This window comes from Acomys minous, assembly GCF_964271855.1.
Source record: "Acomys minous genome assembly, chromosome: 8".
NCBI classification, from domain to species: domain Eukaryota; kingdom Metazoa; phylum Chordata; class Mammalia; order Rodentia; family Muridae; genus Acomys; species Acomys minous.
Genome location: NC_140489.1, coordinates 60,102,033 through 60,123,090, shown reverse-complemented (window position 1 = coordinate 60,123,090; position 21,058 = coordinate 60,102,033). Strand labels below are relative to the sequence as shown.

The following is a 21,058-nucleotide window of genomic DNA, read 5'->3' as shown; positions in this document are numbered from 1 at the left end:
GAACAGCCAAGGCTACACAGAGAAACCCTGTCTCGAATAACAAAACAAAAAAAAAGGAATTTATTTATGCCAAGTTAAATGGTTTATGGAACATAATCTCAAATATATTTCAAGTGAAGACTTATGGAGAACATTACTTATTATATTAAAAGGAGGACAATGTTTATGTATGTTTTGAACAGATGTATAACACACATGTACGTATTTTTGGTAGCACATAAATGAAATGACATGTAAAAAGTAGCTACCACAGAACAAATCTGTGGGCTAACAGGGTAGCTAGATGAAAGCAAAAGCAAAGGTTTCCTCAGATCACCTTCTCCAAATTTCACCTTTGGTTTTAGACAGTCTTGCTGCGTGGGCCAAGGTAGCCTAGAACTCACAATGCTCCTGTCTTAGCTTCCCTAAGGCAGGTAGCACCACACCTGGCTATATATTGACTTCTGTGCAATCTATGCTTATCAAGATGAAAAATTAAAAGTACTTTACCTTGTACCATTGTTCCTAATGACTTCCACAGTTTCTTCAACAAAATAGCGGTCCTTGACATATGCAAAGATATCATCACAAATTTCGTGTAAGCGTGAACGATGGGTAAGGTTGGTCAAGTACAAAACTGGAATAATTAGTGGATCTGGGAAACTCTGAAGATTCTGTCTTGCTTTTTTTTCTGATTCAAGTGCTTCCTGATATGTCAGTCCAGGTCTACCCGTCACAGCACAACTCCACACAAGGCTGTTGCACAGAATGGTTCGTTCAAAAAAGTCACTGATTAAGAAACAAAAACAAAATCCCATTACCTATCATTGCATAGACTTTACATTAAAATTGACACCTTTATGATCTTTTCCCCTAGACACCTCATCAAATTACTCATTAATACAGCTCGATGTTAGTTAACACTGCAGTGTAGATGTGGTATCAGCGACAGCTGGACAGGCTGTACCCGTTCTGAAGTTTAGAACCAAACTGAGAGCAGAGTCAACCTTTCTTTTCCTTTTAACTTTCAAGCTTTGTGTTGAAAAGCAATCACAACACTAATATCAAATTAACCATGGCTTTTTAACAGTCCTTAATAGTGGAAAAACTAATAAATCTAGGCATATAACAATAAGAGAAAAAACTAAATATTTTACATGATGAAAAGTCAGTGAGTAAGCAGTGCAAGAGTCTTAATCTAAGAGGGGTAAAGGGGCAAACAACCTTATTTCAAATTTGAGCTTTCCTTTATTTTCTTTTTACAGTAAGAAACAACTTTAGATTTGCAGCAAAACAAAATAGAAAAAGGAAAGAAGCAACAACAATACAAAGGAAAAGAAGGGAAGGCAGGAAATAGGGTGAGGAGGAAAAAACTTGCAAAAGCAGAGATTTTGGAAATGGTGAATAAAAATCAGATACATAAGCTGGGCATAAGTGGCTCACTCGTGAGTAATCAACCCCAGCACTCAGGAGGCTTAAGCAGGAGATCCCAACATTTTCAAGGCCTCCAAAGTAAGTTTCAGTTCAGCCTAAGCTACAGTTTAAGTCTCTCTCAAAAGATAAGCCACAGTGCCAGGAGTGCTGGCATATGCCAGTAAATGCAACACTTGGGAGGAGGAGACAGGAGGATCAGGGCTAAGTCTAAGCTACCTGAGATCCTGTGTCAGAAACCAACCAAACAGCAGCACATGGTAACTGCTAGGGATAGGATAAAACTACTATTCTATGTGCAGTGCCTTTTTGAACAGAAGTAATTTCTTAATATGAATCTTTATTTTCTAAGTGTATACCTAGTTTCTTTCTCTTTTCTTTTCTTTTGTTTTGTTTTGTTTTTGTTTTTCAAGAGAGTTTCTCTCTGTGTAGCCTTGGCTGTCTTGGACTCGCTCTGTAGACCAGCCTAGCCGCAAACTCAGAGAACCACCTGCCTCTGCCTCCGAGGGCTGGGATTATAGGCGGCGCCACCAAGCCAAGGCTTCTAGTTCCTTTTAAAGTTCAAGAAACCTATGAAATCGAAAAACTTCAAAGGGAGATTGGGTAGAAAAAACTGAATTTTTAAAAAAAGCCCACACACATATATTATAACCACAAAAATGTGTCTTTATAGACACACTGTAGACAGATGTTCCTATGGGAAGAAAAGATGTATGTGTATGGTCCTAAACATTTCCACATTGCTTGAATTTTTATTTAACATGTACTCATGCATCATTTTACAAAGAGGTTCTAAATTTTAAAAATGTAACATATGCAAAAAGTTAATAACAGGTACCCAACTGGAAGGGCCATGGTAAACTTTTGTCCTTCTCTGCAGAACTATGTCAACAGTATGAGCAAGTCATTCTTTGCAACTTTTGCCTTCCTGAACTCTTCTATCGCTCCTAAAACGGCCTGGGTCTACTTCCTGGCTAATGTATCTATCTTACATATTATCCTTATAAGCTCTTTAAAGATCATTTGGGGCATGCTTATTAGGATTCCTTCATTTGTACATATATCAAGGTAGCAATAAAAATTTTTTAAAAAAAGAAACCAATCACAATAAAATGAAATAACAGCAACAACAATAACAAAAATAATGATGATGATGACAATGAGCAATGCTGGAAAGCTGACTTGGCGGTCGAGAGCACTTACTGCGAGCTGGGCAGTGGAGGCACACACCTTTGGTCCCAGCACATGGGAGGCAGAGTGAGGTGGATCTTTGTGAGTTCAAGGCCAGCCTAGTCTACAAAGTGAGTTCCAGGATAGCCAGAGCTACACAAAGAAACCTGTCTAAAAAAACAAAAACAAAAACAAACAAACAAACAAACGGGGGTGGGGGGAAGCACTTACTGAGAGAGGGCACTTACTGTTCTTTAAATGGACTTGAGTATGAATCCTAGCACCCATGTAAGTAGCTCACAATTGTCTGTAACTCCAGCTTCCAGGAATCAGATGCCTCTGGCCCCTTAAGATAACTGCACTCATATGCATATACCCACATACATACACGTAATTAAAAATAAGAATCTTGTCAGCCAGGCGTGGTGGGGTGGTGCACACATGTTATGGCAGCACTCGGAGCCAAAGGCAGGCATAGGCCGGCCTGGTCTACAAAGCAAGTCTAGGAGAACCAGGGCTACACAGAGAAACCTTGTCTCAAAAAAAAACCAAACAAACAAAAACAAAATTAATTAATTAATTAATTAATTAATTAAAAGTCTTTTAAAAAAAAACACCCACAGATGTCAACTTAGATGACTTTGAATCTATAGGAAGAGACTTTTTTGAAGTATATTTTGATGTAACAACAAATGGTTTTTTTTATAAGAGACAAACAGGTATACTAACAAGAGAATTCAGAAGCAGGCAAAATGGATCAGAAAATTCTAGAACTTTTTTTTCAAGTGGTATTAAGCTTAGGTCTTAAAGAAAGCATAAAGTGGTTCTCGTGAAAGCTGTGTGTCCTTCTAAGCCGGCACTCCGTAAGGACGAAGCCATGTTCAGATCCAGCGCCAAGACTGTTAAGCCCAAAGGTGAGAAGCTGGACAAATTTGAGTCTGGCATTTCACGGCTGGAGCTGGAGATGAGCTCAGATCTCAAGCTCAGCTGTGGGGACTCAACATCACTGTGGCCAAGGAAACTGAAGCTGGAGGTGGTCTGAATGCTATCATAATTTTTGTACCAGTTCCTCAGCTGAAATCTTTCCAGAAAATCCAAACCCAGCTAGTTCGTGAATTGGAGAAAAAGTTCAGTGGGAAGCAGGTAGCCTTCCTTGCTCAGAGGAGGATTCTGCCAACCCAGAAAAGCCGAAGGAAAAATAAGTAGAAGAGCCCCAGAAGTGGCACCCTGACAGCAGAGCACGACGCCGTTCTTGAGGGCTTGGTCTTCCCAGGGGAAATTTTGGTTATGAGGATCCGTGTGAAACGGAATGGCAGGCAGCTCATAAACGGTCATTTAGACAAAGCACAGCAGAGCAACGTGGGGCATAAGGAGGAAACCTTTTCTGGTGTGTACAAGAAGCTCAAAGGCAAGACCTTTGAATTCCTAGAGTTTCGGTTGTAAAGAAAAGGACTGAAGCTGGGCGTGGTGGCCCATGCCTTTAATTCCAGCACTCAGGAGGCAGAGGCAGAGACAGGTGGATCACTGTGAGTTCGAGGCCAGCCTGCTCTACAAAGTGAGTCCCGGACAGCCAAGGCTACACAGAGAAACCCTGTCTCCAAAAGCCAAAAAGAAAGAAAAGAAAGAAAATGACTGAATAAAGTGTCATTCATAGTTGAAAGAAAGAAAGAAAGAAAGAAAGAAAGAAAGAAAGAAAGAAAGAAAGGTTACCCTGGTGCTAAGTGGTGGCACAGGCCTTTAATCCCAGTGCTGGGGAGGCAGAGGCAGTCAGATCTCTTGAGTTTGAAGCCAGCCTGGTCTACAGAGAAAGTTCTAGGACAGCCAAGAACTACACAAAAAATCCTTGTCTCAAAAACAAAAAAACAAAAAAAGAAAGCATAAAGTTAAAGAATACCAGTATGTGTATGTGGGGGTGGGTGGGTGGGAACCTATTTCTAATAAGCAAGAAATCTTATGTCATAGTAATTTACTAACTAAGAGGTAGACAAAGATATAGCTAAAAGTGATTTTCAAGCATACAGAATAAAATGGATATACATTTACATTTCTGTATATTAGATCCACCCACCCACACCAAAGCATTCCAAGTGGTTAATGGCCCACATGGCCAAGCTTTAGCTCTATCAGCCAAGTACCTAGGATATTCGGTGCATCATAAGGCATCTGAATTCTCTGCCGGGTGCAGTTAAGTATAAAGCATGTTTCGACAGACACTAGACTTAACCTTGTCCAAAATTATCAAAGTGAACAATCGTACAAGTGCCAAAAGCAGCCACTAAGCACTTTACCAGGTAGAACAAGAGGATAAGTGCCAGTGCAACAGCTCAGCAGGTTGTCACCAAGCCTGACCTGAGTTTGATTCCCTGACCCCACATGGCACAAAGAATCAACTCTCACGCGTTTTGTGACTGATACAAACTCATGTGCGTGCACATAAACGATAGGGAGAAAAAAATTAGATAGACGGATGGATGGATGGATGGATGGATGTAAAATACAAAACAAAACAGGATAGGAACTGAATGATACAAGCTGCCCCGCTCCCTCCCATGAGGTTCCTCTTATCTCCTGCAAAACCTTCATGTTCTTTTATTTCCTTTAGTTTCTGGACAGTTTTTGCTACATTTGTACACAGAGTCCAACCCTCAGGAGGTAGGAGGTAAAACAAGACTCCCCCACTGTGGCTCTGTCGTCATCACCCCAGCAGAGCAGAGCCATCTCTATGCACACCTCCACCTCTGCTCACTTTGTCATTCTGCTCACACTTGAACCTTCATTACTCACACCCAAATATGAAGCCAATGCCAACTTCAAGGAGTGGGTTGCCCTGTCTCTTCAACATCTACATTACAAGTTTGTTTTACTATTGTAAGCAGAAAGAAAATGCAAAGTGAGAAGTGTTATTTAATATAAATAATTTAAGCTAACATACATCACACCTGATTTATGACTGTATTCTTCAATAATCCTCCTTAGGATAGGGATATGATACTGCTTAGAAGCCAAATCCAGCTGGGCGTGGTGGTGCATGCCTGTAATCCCAGCACTTGGGAGGCAGAGGCAGGTGGATCTCTGTGAGTTCAAGGCCAGGCTGGTCTGCAAAATGAGTCCAGGACAGCTAAGTCTACATAAAGAAACCCTGTCTTGAAAAAAAAAGAAGAAGAAGCAGCCAAATGCAGCCTTCTATTGTACTTAATTTTACTGGCACACAATCACATCCTCACTCTATGTACTCTCTACTTTCTCGCTTCATTTGTATGGCAGTGTGGGAGACACTGTGACCAGAACAGTCTGAAATATTTGTTATCTGTCCCTTCACACACAAAAATATACAGTGACCTTTCCTCTTTACCATTGTTTCATAAGGAACAATTCTGAGCTGCAAGGTAAAAATCTTTCCTAAAAACATATTAACATATTCTAAAGTCTACTAACTCTAGTTAGCAAGCTAAAAGACAAAGTGCAACACGCTGTTAATTTGTTGGGGATTAGAAAAAAAGCCTAGTGGATTTCAGAATTAAGGAGGTGGCTATCACTGGATTGCAGCCGCCAAACTGAAGTTCAATCCCTTCAGGACTTCTGACCGAAGCAAGAACTGCAAACACCATTTCAATGCACCTTCTCATATTCCGAGGAAGACCATGTCTTCCCCTCTTTCCAAAGAGCATGCCCATTCAAAAGCAGGATGAAGTGCAGGTTTTCCGAGGACACTACAAAGGCCAGAGGATTGGTAAAGTAGTCCAGGTGTACAGGAAAAAGTATGTCATCTACATTGAACGAGTGCAGCAAAAGGCTAATGGTAGCACTGTCCACGTGGGCATCACCAGGCTAGAGCTGGACAAAGACCATAAGAAGATCCTGGAAAGGAGAGCCAAGTCCCAACAAGTAGGAAAGTAAAAGGGCAAATTCAAGGAAGAAACCATCGAGAAGATTCAAGAGTAGAGGCCTCTCATTAAAGACTGTTTAAGTAGTTAAAAAAGACAGTCAAGGCTACACAGGGAAACCCTGTCTTGAAAAGCAAAAAAAAAAAAGAAAAAGGAAAAAAAGAATTAAGGAACATCATATACAATTCAGATGAACATAAAATGTACATTATTTAAAGGCTGAAACTTTACTAGCCAGATACAATCCAATAGCTCCAGGACAATCCAATAACAAAGATCTAAAGCATTCCCCTGCCCACAAAAATAAAAATAATTTCTTCCCTGAGAGGGTCATAGATAGGAGCAGATTAGAACATGGGCATAACAGAATTAACATGCCCTATATTATAAAGATACCAGCAAGATAGGTGGAAAATATATTTTTACACTCAGTTATAAACAGCCTGTAATTTTTTGGGGGGGTGGGTGGGTTTGAGACAGGGTTTCTCTGTGTAGCCTTGGCTGTTCTAGACTCACTTTGTAGACCAGGCTGGCCTTGAACTCACAGCTATCCGCTTGTCTCTGCCTTCCAAGTACTGGGATTAAAGGCACACGCCATCATGCTCAGCCAGCCAGTAATTTTTAAAAATAAAATCACAGCATCTAACTTTTATTTTATTTTATTGTTTTTTTGAGACAGAGTTTCTCTGTGTAGCCTTGACTGTTCTGGACTCACTTTATAGACCAAGGCTGGCCTCGAACTCAGAGATCCACCTGCCTCTGCCTCCCAACTGCTGGGATTAAGGCAGGCGCCACCACGGCCAGGCAAGCATCTAATTTTTAAAAACCACTCTAATGATATTTTATTTTGCATTTTATTTAATGCTGCCTTTGCCAGAGATGGCGTAAAGCACAGGTTCCTAAAATCTGCAGGTGGTACAAAGCTGGAAAACAGCAATAATGTTAAAACCTTAAGAAACACTGATAAAAGTGAGACATGCTCTGGTGCTGATGTGGAGAAGACCAATTTTAAGCGAAACTCAACCCCATGCCTCAGTGTTGCTCTTACCATAGTTTCCCTTGCTTTAAAAGGGTTCTTTACAGCTCCCACCTAGCATCTCTTTCTGCTTCCCCAACTCTCAGCAACAGTAACCAGTCTCCTCGCCCGTGTTTCCGCTATGCTGGCCTCATAAGAAATATGTGACTTGTACTGTTTATCATATTGGAGACGTTTCTCACTAGGGAGACAGATTATCTCAGCATTTTCAAAATCTCTCCAAAGAAATATGGCAAGAGTAAACACATAGACCCTCAATGGATGGTCCATTCATTTTTATGTGTGTTTAGGCAGAGGAAGAGAGGAAATGTCTGACTTCATCACTTTTCTTTGGGTAAGTTGCATAATCTCTCTGAACGTGGTTCCCCTTCTATAAAATGGAGGTATGCTTCATAAAAGTTTATGTAAAAAAATTAAATGAGATAATTCTAAACAAATACCCATAGTATACATGGACTCAAAACAAGTATGAATTTATTTTTATTTTATTTTATTTTAGATCAAGGATTGTTATGTGCAAAGAAGATCCTAAGACAGTGGTTATCAACCTTCCTAATGCTGTGACCCTTCAATACAGTTCCTTATGTTGAGGACCACAACCATAAAATTATTTTTCTTGCTACCTCATAACTGTAATTTTGTTAGTTATAAATCCTAATGTAAATATCTGTGTTTCCTGATGGTCTTAGGTGACCCCAGTGAAAGGGGTTTGCCTAAAGAGGTTGTGACCCACAGGTTGAGAAACCCTGCCCCAAGAGGATCACCAGGGTAATAAGGAAATAGTGTCAGAAGAGCACATAAAAAGAGAAAGGGCAGGCCTGGTGTGGTGGTGCACACCTTTAATCCCAGCACTCCGGAGGCAGAGGCAGTCAGATCACTGTGAGTTCGAGGTCAGCCTGATCTACAAAGCAAGTCCAAGACAGCCAAGCTATACAGAGAAACCTGGTCTTGAAAAACAAAAACAAAACAAAAACCAAAAAAGAGAAAAATCAGCCCTGAGGAGTGGGATCTGAAGTCTCTGAGTGGGAGCTTAACTACCTGAGGAATTTCTTCCTGGCAACTCCTGAGGGCAAGCACAGGAATAACAGAATTTTAAAAACAAAAACAAAACCAGACATTTAATCACCATACACAGAGACAAGGGAAACAACAAAATATATCCATGAGTTGTTTTGGTTTTTGTTGGTTTTTTTTGGGGGTGGGGGGTTGTCCAGACACAGTTTCTTTGTGTAACAGCCCTGGCTGTCCTAGCATTCTTTGTAGACCAGGCTGGCCTCAAACTCACAGCGATCCACCTGCCTCTGTCTCCCAAATGCTGGGATTATAGGCCTGCACCACCACACCTGGTGTGCTGAGCCATCCTTCCCCTCGCCCCCTTGTTTTCTGAGACAGGGTTTCTCTGTGTGGCCTTGGCTGTCCTGGCCTCACTTTGTAGCAAGCTGGCCTCGAACTCAGTGATTGGCCTGCCTTTGCCTCTGGAATGCTGGGATTAAAGGTGTGCGCCACCACACCCGGCATGCTGAGCCATCCATCCTGCTGGCCCAATTTTCACTGTATTTTGATGACCATCAGGTTATAGTAAACAACCTAAAACCCAATTTGTTGGCAAAGAAAGCTAAAGGTGTGCAGACTCCTTAGAATTGTGATTTTATTTTTTTAGTAGGTATGTGGATATTTGCTTGCCGTGTTTGTCTATGCACCACATACGTGCCTGGTGCCCACGGAAGCCAGAAGTTACTGGATTCCCTAGAACTAGAGTTGCACACAGTTGTGAGCTGCAATGTGAGTCCTGGGAACTGAACCCAGGTCTTCTAAAAGAACAGCCAATGTTCTTAACTGCTAACATCTTCCCACCCCAGCACTGCTTAGACATGGAGTCTAAGTTCATCAGCCCTTGCATGTAGGCAGCCACGGGTTCACCAATGTAACAAAGATGAAGCAGAGGGCCATGTGTTCACCAATATAACAAAGATGATGCAGGGGGCCATGTCTTCATCAATATAACAAAGATGAGGCAGAGGGCCATGTGTTCACCAATATAACAAAGATGAGGCAGGCAGCCATGTGTTCATAAATATAACAAAGATTATGCAGGCGGCCATGTGTTCATAAATATAACAAAGATGACGCTAAGACCTCACAGAGCTATCTCTGTGGCTCCCCGCCACCACTTGTTCTGAAGTACCTTGGGATACTCTCGTACCCTTAGGCTGAGAAAAGTCATCCCTTCAGAGTCCCACACAAGTGTTAGATCTCATTTCTTACTCTACTCAGGCTCAGCTTTGCATCCACTGGACATAGTTAAGTGGATGAGCTCAGAGGACAAGCAAAACCAAACTGAGAAGCTACACAATAGTGAGACAAAATGGATTTTTTGTTTTGTTTTTTGAGACAGGGTCTCTCTGTGTCTTGGCTGTCCCGGACTCACTTTTTAGACTAGGCTGGCCTCAAACTCACAGCGATCCACCAGAGTGCTAGGATTAAGTGTGCCACCACAGCCTGGCTGACAAAATGGATTATTATTTCAATCCATTATGATACAACTACTGATACACACACTTTGGCTGAAGAAAGCTGTGTTAACATGAAACAGCATAACCTGCTAAGCATAGGAAAGATAAAGCTAAAAGCTGAGGGTGGTGGTGCATGCCTTTAATACCAGCACTTGGAGAGGCAGAAGCAAGCAGATCTCTGTAAGTTCAAGGCCAGCTTGGTCTATAAATTGAATTCCAGAACAGCCCAGGCAGAGAAACTGTCTCAAAAAAAAAAAAAAAGAAAGAAAGAAAAACAAAAAAGGAAGGAAGGAAGAATGAGTGAGCTGAAAAAACATTTAGGAAACTCTGCTCTACCCTAGGAAAAAATGACTTGTGAGCACAACATGAGAAACATGCGGCCAACTTATCCCCCAAAAAGAGCTAAACACACTTAACTTGAAGACACTAGTTTGAAAGACTATCCACATTCCCTTGAAAAGTGCGTGCTCACCAAATAGCTTTCCACTATAACTAGATTTTACATACTCTGTCACCAATGTGAGAACTGGCTGGTATGAAAAGCATTTTGCTCCATGATAAATTGATTGCACCAGGTGTGGTGGCACATGCCTGTAATCCCAGAGCTCAAGTGCAGGAAGATCTCACGTTCCTAGCCAGCTTGGGCTACACAGCCAAAACTTGTCATTCATAAACAAATAAATAGCATCCTGATTTGTGCACTTACTACCTCGAGCTTAATCACTGAGGATACAGTAAAGGCCAATGCTGTGCTGACAATAGAGAATGGTGCCATCTATACAAACCTAGGAGGTCAACTTGAATAGCTTGTCGTTCTAGCTTCTTTGTGCACATTTCTACAACCTTTGACAACAGGCAGAATTCTTCATATAAAGCACCATGTGAGAGTAAGCGGCGGAAAGCAAAGTTGAGGGCCTTAGGAATATAAATTAAAATCCTAGTGTCATCAAGTGCTGAAGATATGATTACAATTGCAATCCTAAAGTTTAATCAATACCCTGAAACCTTTCCACTCTTATGAAAAGGGCTCAGTTAACACAAGGAAGTGATGAACAACAAAAACAATGTATTATAAGCTAGTCAAATCTTTTTCACTGCAACTATTTCATTGGAGATTTCACTTGTTCCAGGTTGAAGCAAGCTGGACTGCTTTCTAGTCTGAGGTGGAAGAGATTTTTAAACTTTACATGGATTCAAAGATGTAAAATTTCAATTCTAAACAGAAAAAAGTCACTGGATAGTACAACAAATCATTAAGAAACCATATTTAAGATGTATAATTTCTAGTATTCAGAGCCAACTGTCATTTTTTTAACAATTCATAACCAAAAACAAAAATTGGGGGCCAATCAAAATTATAGTAAATCCTCACCTGACATGAAACTAAATTATGCTCTTTCACATGTATACTTGCCTACAGTTAATGTGCTATTTGTAATAGGTTTTTCTCAGAGAACAGGTCAAACAAGTTAGCAATTAGTTCAGAAACATTTAGTCCAGACCATTTAAATAGAGAAAATTGTGAGCCGGGCGTGGTGATGCATGTCTGTAACCCCAGCACTTGGGAGGCAGAGACAGGAGGATCGCTCGGAGTTGGAGGCCAGCCTGATCTACAAGGTGAGACCAGAACAGCCAAGGCTCCACAGAGAAACCCCATCTGTGGGGAGAGGGGAGGAAACTGCTGTAATATGACTGACGGTCCATCTTGGTCACAGTCTCTGTGTTAAAGAACATGTGGTCTCGGAGAAACCTAGCACACTCTTCAGAAAGAGGTGACCGCCACCTTGGCCTAGGAAGGAAAGAGGAAGAGACTTCAACAGAGACAGAACATCATTCAGCAATGAAAGTGTAGGACAAACTACTAACCAGGAAGTTAGAGGTGTGCTGGGAAGCAAGCAAAGCTAGAAGCTGGAAGAAACCTCTCTGAGACTAATTATGGCAGAAACTTATATTCAAGAAATAAAAAGAAAATTGAAGTAAGTGAGCAAGCATAGGTAAGTTTTCAGACAAATACAAGTTTTTCAAAATATAAAAGGTAATCTTTAAATTCATACAAATCAACTTAAGATGTAAGTTAAAGCAAGTTTCCTTCTATTTCTACAGATCATCCTATACCATCCACCCTAATGCATTTTTGGAAAGAAGACTTTTTACCATATAAGAGAATGGGGAGATAGTTAAAGACTTAACACAACTAAATGCCAGTCTTCTATTTCACAGCCAATTCAAAAACCATTAAGGATTAAATATCTAAGAACATAATGCAATTTTGTTTAAGGCAAATGATCAAGTATCTGTTACCAAATTAATCATCTCTATTAAACTGTTTATGACTTCCAAAACCTCAATGCTTCAGCACTGAGAAAATAAGAGATTTGTTTTGTTTTGTTTTAAGCCACCTTTAAATGTTTTAATATTAATACTACAAAGCATACAATTCCTCACTTTTTGTGTTAGGATACCAAAAATATTTGTTTGTTTTGTCTTGTTTTTCAAGACAGGGTTTCTCTGTGTGGCTTTGGCTGTCCTCGACTTGCTTTGTACACCAGGCTAGCCTCAAACTCAAAGAGGCCAAAAATCTTTATTTTATCATTTCAGATTTCTCTATGATTAGAATAATTCATCTCAGGAACCAAAGTACACCAAGGATTTTCAATTCACAGGGGATAAAAGTCAAATTTACCTCGCCCTCTACAGTGAGGCCAGCCTCTTTTGTTGTCTGGTTAGAGGCACTGTTTGTTTTTTAGGGTCTTTACTTTGTCTTTCAGACAAGCCCAAAACTCACTCTGTGGCCCGGACTAGCCTTGAACTTGCAGACCTACTTCAGTCTCCTGCGTGTGTGACAAAAGAGCCTTTTCAAAAGATTGCTTATATCAAAGGAAAGAGGAGCTCGGATGTAAGCCTATATTAACTATTTTCTTGGTACTCTTAAGTTCAGAAATGTTATTAAGGACTCTAGCTTAAACTTCAGAAGAAAATATGAAGACATCATCCTTGCACAGTTACCCAACTCAAATCCACTTAAGAAGTTACATGAGTGCACTCAAAGTAATAAAACAAGTCTGAACAGGAGCCCAGTGAGCTGTGCACTCCTACTTAAAGGTACTATTTGATGAAAGTACTATCTACTTCTCTAAATATAACAAGTTTACCTGTAACCCCTTCTAGGGAGCTGAAGGGGGATATGTGTGTCTTACTTGGAACTGACTTTTGTAATCTCACTACTCCTTTCTCAGACAGCTGCAGGGTTTGACTAGAGACCTCCCAGGATCAAGCCTTTCCCCCAGGCCCCCACACTCAGAAATCCTCCTACACACAACGTATTTGGTTGCTATTAACACAAAGTTTCTAACCCACAAAGACGTCTGCATGGAGGATAAAGAACGTGCAAAGGGGGGTGGGGGTGGAAGGGGGTGAGGCCGTTCCCGTGACTGATCGATTCAGGCTCTCGTTTAGAGACCCTGTTTTAAAGCCGGGGCACTGGAACATACCCGCGCTGCTTCGTGTCACTGAGCCAGGGAAGCTCTTGGATGTACCAAGCAATGGACTGAAAATCTGGGAGTTGAAGCTACCTCTGGTCTGCACCAGCTTCGGGTTCTTATCAAAACAAAAGCTGTGGCACATGTCAGGCGGCCTACATGCTCGCGCGGGAGAAGGGGGGCGGTGGGGGGGGGGGAGTTGCCGATAAAGAGGCGACGGACTGAAGCTGGACTTGAACTTGTCTAACTACCCTCTCCGACTCCCACCGTCCCAGCTCCTGCCTACAAGAAAAGGAAACCGAAGGGCGTCCGGGACCCAGCTGTCTCTCACTCCTCTCCCCAAGCTCGGCCCGACTTCTTCCTCGCCGGTCTCCCGGGGGCGGAGACGCCGAGTTCCCGGGGGACCCGAGTTAGTCACCAAGAAGAGGCGGTGACAGAGCGCGCGCGCGGCTCGCGTCGCTCACTCCCAGGCCTAGGCGGCACGGGACGCGAGGCCGCCGCTCGGGACACCCGTGCCCCCAACGCCCCCGGCCCTGTCCTCTATCTGACCCCCCCTTGACCGGCGAAGAGACCCCCTCGCCCCTGGGACGGGCCACCACTCCTGCCCCGGTCCCCACCTTAGCCCTGGCAGCCCTCTTCCCCCCGCCCCAACACACACACAAACGTCAGAAGCCACGCGCGACCGCGAAAACCCAGTCCCGGGCGGGGGCCGTTTCCTGCCCTCGGGGTCAGGGATTCCCTCTCCCAGCTGCGGGACCGCGGGCGGCGCGAGGCTGACCCGGCGGGGATCCCGGAACCGGCGGCCGAGCGCGTGCGGCCGCGGCGGGGAGGGGCGAGGCGGGGAGTTTCCGCCCGCCCGGCGAGCGCGGTGGCTCCGAGCGGTCCCCGGCCTCCGCGGGGGCCCAGCCGCCAGCCGCCCCACGCGGTCACGGCGCGCCGCGAGGGAGGGGGGCGGCCCGGCCACCCGTCACGAGCCCGGGAGAGAAAGAGACAGTCAAGACAAAAGGGCGCGGGGGCGGCCGTCCCCACTGACCCGGCGCCCGCGCCGCGGCCGGCCTTACTCGTAGTGGCGGAAGATCTCGTTGGTGACTTTACAGTAGAAAACTTCCTCGTCCGGCCGCAGGTCTCCCGGCGGCTTCTGCCTCACGAACGGCTTTCGGTGAAGCAACGGCATCTCTCGGCTGCTCCCGTCCGCCCCGCGTCCCTAAGCAAATTGGAGGGAAAGGAAAAGCCGGTAAGGTGGGGAGCGCCGGGGCTGCTCGGCTGCCTTTTGTGTCACTGACGAGCCCGGTCCTCGCCGCCGCCGGTGAGCCGAGTCAGTCGGGCGGCCGGGGCCCCGGCTCGCCCCGAGGGAGCCTCACAATGGGGCGGACGCCCCGCTGCGGGCGGGTGGTGCGGCGGCCCCCTCCCCCAGCGCCGCTCCGGGCCGCCGCACCGCGGGGCCCCGGGACTGGCAATGTGCTCGACGCCGAGCCGAGCCGAGCCGAGCCGGCGCATCCCGGAGCTAGGCGGCCACGGACGGACCCCCGGGCGCCGCCGCGCTTTGTTCCCGGTTCCCCGGGACGCCGGCTCGTGAGCCCCTCACCTGCGAGCGCTTGCCCGCCGCCGCACCTTCCCACGAGGATCGCCCCGAGGGCCCGGCCCGCCCCGCCCCGGAGTCTCTCCCGGCCGCCGCCGCCGCCGCTGCTCGCGCTGCCACTGCCGGGCTCCGCGCGGGGATCGCGTCCCGCCGGCACTTCCCCGCCTCTCCGCGCTCCTGGGAAGTTTCTGAGCTACTTTCGGCTCTGAAGGAGGAAGAGCAGTGGGGAGGAGCTTTGCGCTTCTCGCTTCTACCTTTTTATTGGCTACTGGATGACTTTTACAGCCTGTCACTGATACAGGAAGAGACGGGCGAAGAGCCTGGGAGAGCCACATTATTAATTAATGGAGCAACCCCTCGTGAAGAATCAGAAGCATCCTCCATGTTTGCGATTATCGGCCAGAAGATCTAGGGAAAGCGCTAGTGTTCCTTAAACACATGGCTGACGAAGTAAAGCCTTCATCTTTTTCAATGGGCCACCAGCGCTCAGCTTTTGAACTGGAAAGGGGATTCCAATTCCGATTTAAACTGCACTTTGAAGAAGGGAAGAATGAGAAACGAAATTGTTAAAAACTCTCAAAGTATTTTGCATGGGTAAACATCCATCTTGAAGAAAATACCTTTCTTGACACCAGCCCGCCTTAATACTTAAAACAATTCAAATGTTTGGACAGCTCAGGAAAACACAAGTTTGAAATGTTATCACACTTATAGGATCCCCAACATATTTTAAACTAAACACACACTTTAAAAAGTAATATATACACTCCTATAAGTAATTTAAGATCAGCATTTAGTTCAGTTAGAATCAACAATGAAATGTCTCATAAAACAATTTTCCCATATCAGTAATTTTCACCTATGAAAACAATTTTAATGCTTATGAGACCTGGGACTTTTGAATTGAAAAGAATACTCTAAATTAGAAATCATTCAAAGTGTTCACCAGCTGAAAATAATACTCTAAATTGGAAATCAACCAAAATTTTCACCAGCTTTGCTCTGATGGCCTTTTTTTTTTAACCATCGCTCTTATTTGTTGTTTGCATGTGAGAATTAGTCTAATCCTGAAGCATATTTATTTAATAAAATGCTACTTTTGTCTAATTACTAACACTGTGAAATGATTTCAATAACTGGAATCAGCCAGGCTTAGTGGCACATGCCTTTAATCCCAGCACTTGAGAGGCAGAGGCAGGCGCATATCTGTGAGTTCGAGGCCAGCCTGCTCTACAGAGCGAGTTCTAAGATAGCCAGAGTTGTTAAAGAAACCCTGTCTTGAAAAAACAAAAAATAAAATGACCTTAAAAACTCATTGAAAAGAGCCGGGCATGGTGACGCCCGCTTTTAATCCCAGCACTCGGAAGGCAGAGGCAGGTGGATCACTGTGAGTTCGAGGCCAGCCTGGTCTACAAAGCGAGTCCAGGACAGGCAAGGCTACACAGAGAAACCTTGTCTCAAAAAAACAAACAAAAAAAAATCATTGAAAGTATGTGTACATACACATTTTTAGATGGTCATAGTTGCAGAAAATTAGAAGTCTCCCAGTGGCAAATATATACTTAAACATATATAAACTTTTTAGAAAAAGTACACACTTCTGGTGTTTTAAACTGGCCTCCAGGGGCTGGAGAGGTGGCTCAGTGGTTAAGAGCACAAACTGCAGCCTGGTGGTGGTGGTGCATGCCTTTAATCCCAGGTGGATCTCTGTGAATTGGAGGCCACCGTGGTCTACAAAGCTAGTTCAGGACAGCCTAGGCTACACAGAGAAACCCTATCTATCTCAAAAAACAAAACAAACACACACCAAAAAAACCACTTAAAAAATTAAAACATTTTATTTTTATTATAAATACAAATATTGATTAAATTATTTTATTATCCTTTCAAATTTGATATTTTAGTCTTTTTTTTTTTTTTTTTTTTGGTTTTTGGTTTTTTGAGAAAGGGTTTCTCTATAACAGAGCCCTGGCTGTCGTGGGCTAGCTTTGAAGACCAGGCTGGCCTCAACTCACAGAGATCATCCTGCCTCTGCCTCCGGGTGCTGGGATTAAAGGCGTGCACCACTACACGCGATCCTTTTGGTCATTTTTTAAAACTGGGTCTTGCTATATGGCCCAAGCTGGTTCTAGCTGTTGCAAATTTGAAATCCTCCTGTCTTAGCTTCCTGAGTGCTGGGATTACAAGAGTGTGCCACTAACCCCAGCTCACCATTTCTCTTCAAGTTATTCTATACAATTACTACTAAAAGCTTACTTAATTATTATGACTTATTTATGTATTTTGATGCCATGATTACTTCCTGGCTTTTGAAAATAAAAAGCTCATTACTATATTCAGAAAGTACAGAATACTGTCAAAAAAAATGACCTTGTATTTTTTTAGAAAATGGAAATACTGTAAAATAAGTCATGAAAGCTAGAATAACAGGTAAAGGAGAAATCAATTAGAGTTATTACCATTTTAGATATAGTTAAATTGTAATTTTAGTTCCTTTTATGTACCAGAACAACATACTAGCTCATTTAAGAGGCAAGTGCTGGGTGGTGGTAGAGAGATGGCTCAGTCATTAGGAGCACTGGCTGCTCTTCCAGAGGACCAAGGTTCAGTTCCCAGCTCTCACATGGCAGCAGCTTACAACTGTCTGTAACTCCTGTTCCAAGGATCCGACACCCTCATACGGACAAAACACCAATGCACATAAAATAAATCATTTTTTAAGGCAAGTGTATTCCAACCTCCAAAAAGTAATAGTCTGTGGGGAAGAGATCAAAGCACATGCTAGACAGGAGTTACGTGTTTCCTAACAGTCACGAGTAATACAATCCAAAAAGAAGAGTAGAGAAAAAGTAAAAGAAAAAATAGAAGGAAGTCCCAGGATCTGTCTGATCCTCGGTCCAAGAGGCTATCTGTAGGATATGATCGGATACTCCACTTTATCCAAGTGCAGTCCCTTCCCTCGCCTCCCCCATTAGTCACCCATCTGGGTGACCACACCACTCTAAGATATAAATATGCTAGCAACACAGGTGTGTATTAATCTAACATCCTCAAGGTGTAATTTGGTAAAGTGTCAATTTTGAGAAGCTATGCTGCTTTAGACACATTACAATACAATAAGACTGTCAAGTGTAAGTTTTAAAACCTTGAGCTAGGTTAATTTTCCTATCTTATGAAAAGTGGTTTTGTGAGCAACTTATCAATTAGCTATAGAAGACACCATTGGAATCTTTCCAGTTTTTCCTTTTGTGCCTGAGGAAATGAATCATAAGAGCTAGAATCCAAGACCCAGACAGTCTTTTTAGACCATACATTTTCAATAATATTTGATAAAATGTAATTTTCTTTCATATTCTACTTCCGTATAGAATTTTTAAAACCCTGTTACAATCCTTGCTGAACTACAAAATTATTATAGAGCTGTCTTGATAATCATCAGAAATAATTTTTTTGAGAGTTATTGAGAATTTCAACCCCTCAGGACAGGGGCGGGGGAGAGGAGAATGAATTATCAAGAATGTGGTCATTACAGTCTTTCCCCCCCCCCCCCAAGACAGGGTCTCTCTGTGTAGCCTTGGCTGTCCTGGACTCACTTTGTAGACCAGGCTGGCCTCGAACTCACAACGATCCACCTGCCTCTGCCTCCCGGGTGGTGGGATTAAAGGCGCGCGCCACCACCGCCCGGCCCGGTCATTATAATCTTAAACAGCTAACCTAAACCTTGTCTCACATTCCATCAACATATCTGACAAACACCAGTACACTGTGCTCTTACCTCAGCAGGGCTATACAGGTATTCGGAGGATGGTGTTCTCCCTAAAATCTTCTGAGGAGCTTGCCTCATAAACATATGCAAGAAACACATCCACCTTCAACTCCTTTCCTCTTCATCTCTGGCATATCTCAACACCTCCCATGCTCACTTTACTGCCTTTCTGCAAATTCACAGCATGTGACCTGTAGAACAAGTCTGTTCCTTTCTTCACATCAGAAGCCCCTGGTTTGATGTGTGAGCAGTGACTCTAGACCTCTGCTGCCCATAAGAATCACTTGTGAAGTGTTTGAGGAATACTGATGCCAGCCCAGTGATGGTGGTAAACGTCTGCAATCCCAGCACACAGGAAGGCCGGAGGCAGGTGGATCTATGTGAGTTCGAGACCAGCCTGGCCATCTTTAAAACAGAAATAGTTAACATTTAGTGCATGCTTATGGTTTTTTGTTTTGTTTGTTTTTGGTTGGTTGGTTGGTTTTTTGTTTGTTTTGTTTTTCGAGACAAGGTCTCTCTGTGTTAGCCTTGGCTGTCCTGGACTCGCTTTGTAGATCAGGCCTGCCTCTGCCTCTCCAAGTGCTGGGATTAAAGGTGTGCGCCAGCACGGCCCACAGCTCTCCAGTTCAGCCCAGTTCATCTTTGGAATTTGCCGATGAAGTCACTGAGGCTGGCAAGGTTACTCCAGCATCTGAATCCGGAAGTATATCTGTTCTTAAGCCCCAAACCACTCTCCCTACTCCTGTTGTGTACTGAAGATTTGCATTCCAGGCAGTGGTGCACGTACGTGCCTTTCATCTCAGAGGCAGAGGCAGTTGGATCTCTGTGCTATTCAAGTGCAGATAGAAATTGAAACAAGGAACTTGATTCTGTGCGGAAGAACAATTCAGAATGTGTAATAATTAAGAGCGGTTATAAATGGAGGCTGCAAAATAGCTCACTGGGCAAGATGCTTGTCCAGCATCCTGGTAGCACCTCTGACCTCCACATACACACCATATGCACATCATATATCCACAACAATAAGTAAATGCATTTAAAATAAAAAGTTACAAATGATACTACTTAAGCATGAAAGTGCTACAGGAAACCATAGAAAACTTGTTATGAACAAGAAAAGCCTAAATACAACATGAAGCACAGAATTCACAATATACGATTCCATAAAGTAAAAATTAAAAGTTCTTCATGACAACAGCTATCACAAAGTTGAAATACAAAAATCAAATTGGGGCACTCAGGAGGCAGAGGCAGGGGGATCACTGAGTGTTCAAGGCTAACCTGGTCTACAAAGCGAGGTCAGGACAGCCAAGGCTAACAGAGAAACCCTGTCTTGAAAAAAAAAAAAAATCAAATTAGGAAAAAATATTTGCAACTTGTGGACAAAGAGCCCATTTTCCTAATAGATGAAGAATTCTTATAATCACAATCGCCCAAGGGAAACAAATCAGAAAAACAACTCATATTTTAAACACTCTCAACCCCATTCATAAGAGAAATTCGGGCTAAGACTACATTGAGACAGCAGTTTTATCTTATTAGCAAAGCTCACCATCGTGTTGATAAGTCTGTGGAGAAACAACTTTCTATAGAGGGAAAAATCTACATAAGATTACAAACATGCTAGAAATTTTGTGTGTAGGCAGACATACCCTACAGGCATCTCATTATGAATATTTACTTAAGTAATGTTAGAAATAGCATATTAAAACCAATGGAAATGTCAGCAAGTGCATAAGTTATGTGTACACGTACAATGGCTAGTATTCAGACATTAGAAAAATAAGGAAATCAAAGAACAAAACATACATAAAAGTTTTATATTGTGCCTTCATATCCTTATATATTTGCTGGATATTAAAATATATGTAAGGGCTAGAGATGGCAACTGCGGCTCTTGTAGAGGACTCGGGTTCGATTCCCAGGACCCATATAGCGGCTTATAACTACCATAACTATAGTTCCAAGGGATCTGGTGCCTTCTCCTGACCTTCATGGGCATTTACAGGATGCATATGCACAACACCCACAGGCAAAACCCTCATACACACAAAATAAGTAGAAGAAAATAAAATAGAAATACGACACATCTGGAAGGATATTATAGAAAACAAACTGGTTGCCTCTGAGCAGATAAAAGGTGACTTAGCTGCTAGAGATGAAAGGTAGAGAAAGAAGAGAGACAAATACAGCTGGGTGTGGTGGCACACGCCTGTAATCC

General features: G+C 43.2%; 1 protein-coding gene and 2 pseudogenes across 11 annotated transcripts in view; 2 read left to right on the top strand and 1 right to left on the bottom strand.

Annotated features, from left to right (window-relative positions):
- BAZ1A (bromodomain adjacent to zinc finger domain 1A) overlaps positions 1-21,058 on the bottom strand; it is a 116,065-nt gene that overhangs the window by 73,852 nt on the left and 21,155 nt on the right. For 2 of the 9 annotated variants that reach the window (XM_084792351.1, XM_084792353.1), the window contains exons 1-3: positions 15,078-16,353; positions 14,554-14,696; positions 490-768 (exon numbers count right to left, since the gene is read on the bottom strand). In XM_084792351.1, the coding sequence (XP_084648477.1) occupies positions 490-768; positions 14,554-14,666 (392 nt within the window). In that variant the 5' untranslated portion in view covers positions 14,667-14,696; positions 15,078-16,353. The other 7 variants (XM_084792349.1, XM_084792350.1, XM_084792346.1 and 4 more) reach the window with 6 other exon arrangements.
- Positions 3,266-4,327, top strand: LOC311603323 (small ribosomal subunit protein eS7-like; annotated as a pseudogene). Its single transcript has one exon. The product of its transcript is annotated as a small ribosomal subunit protein eS7-like (transcript).
- On the top strand, positions 4,779-7,566 carry LOC311603406 (large ribosomal subunit protein uL24-like; annotated as a pseudogene). The gene is made up of 2 exons: positions 4,779-4,833; positions 6,106-7,566. The product of its transcript is annotated as a large ribosomal subunit protein uL24-like (transcript).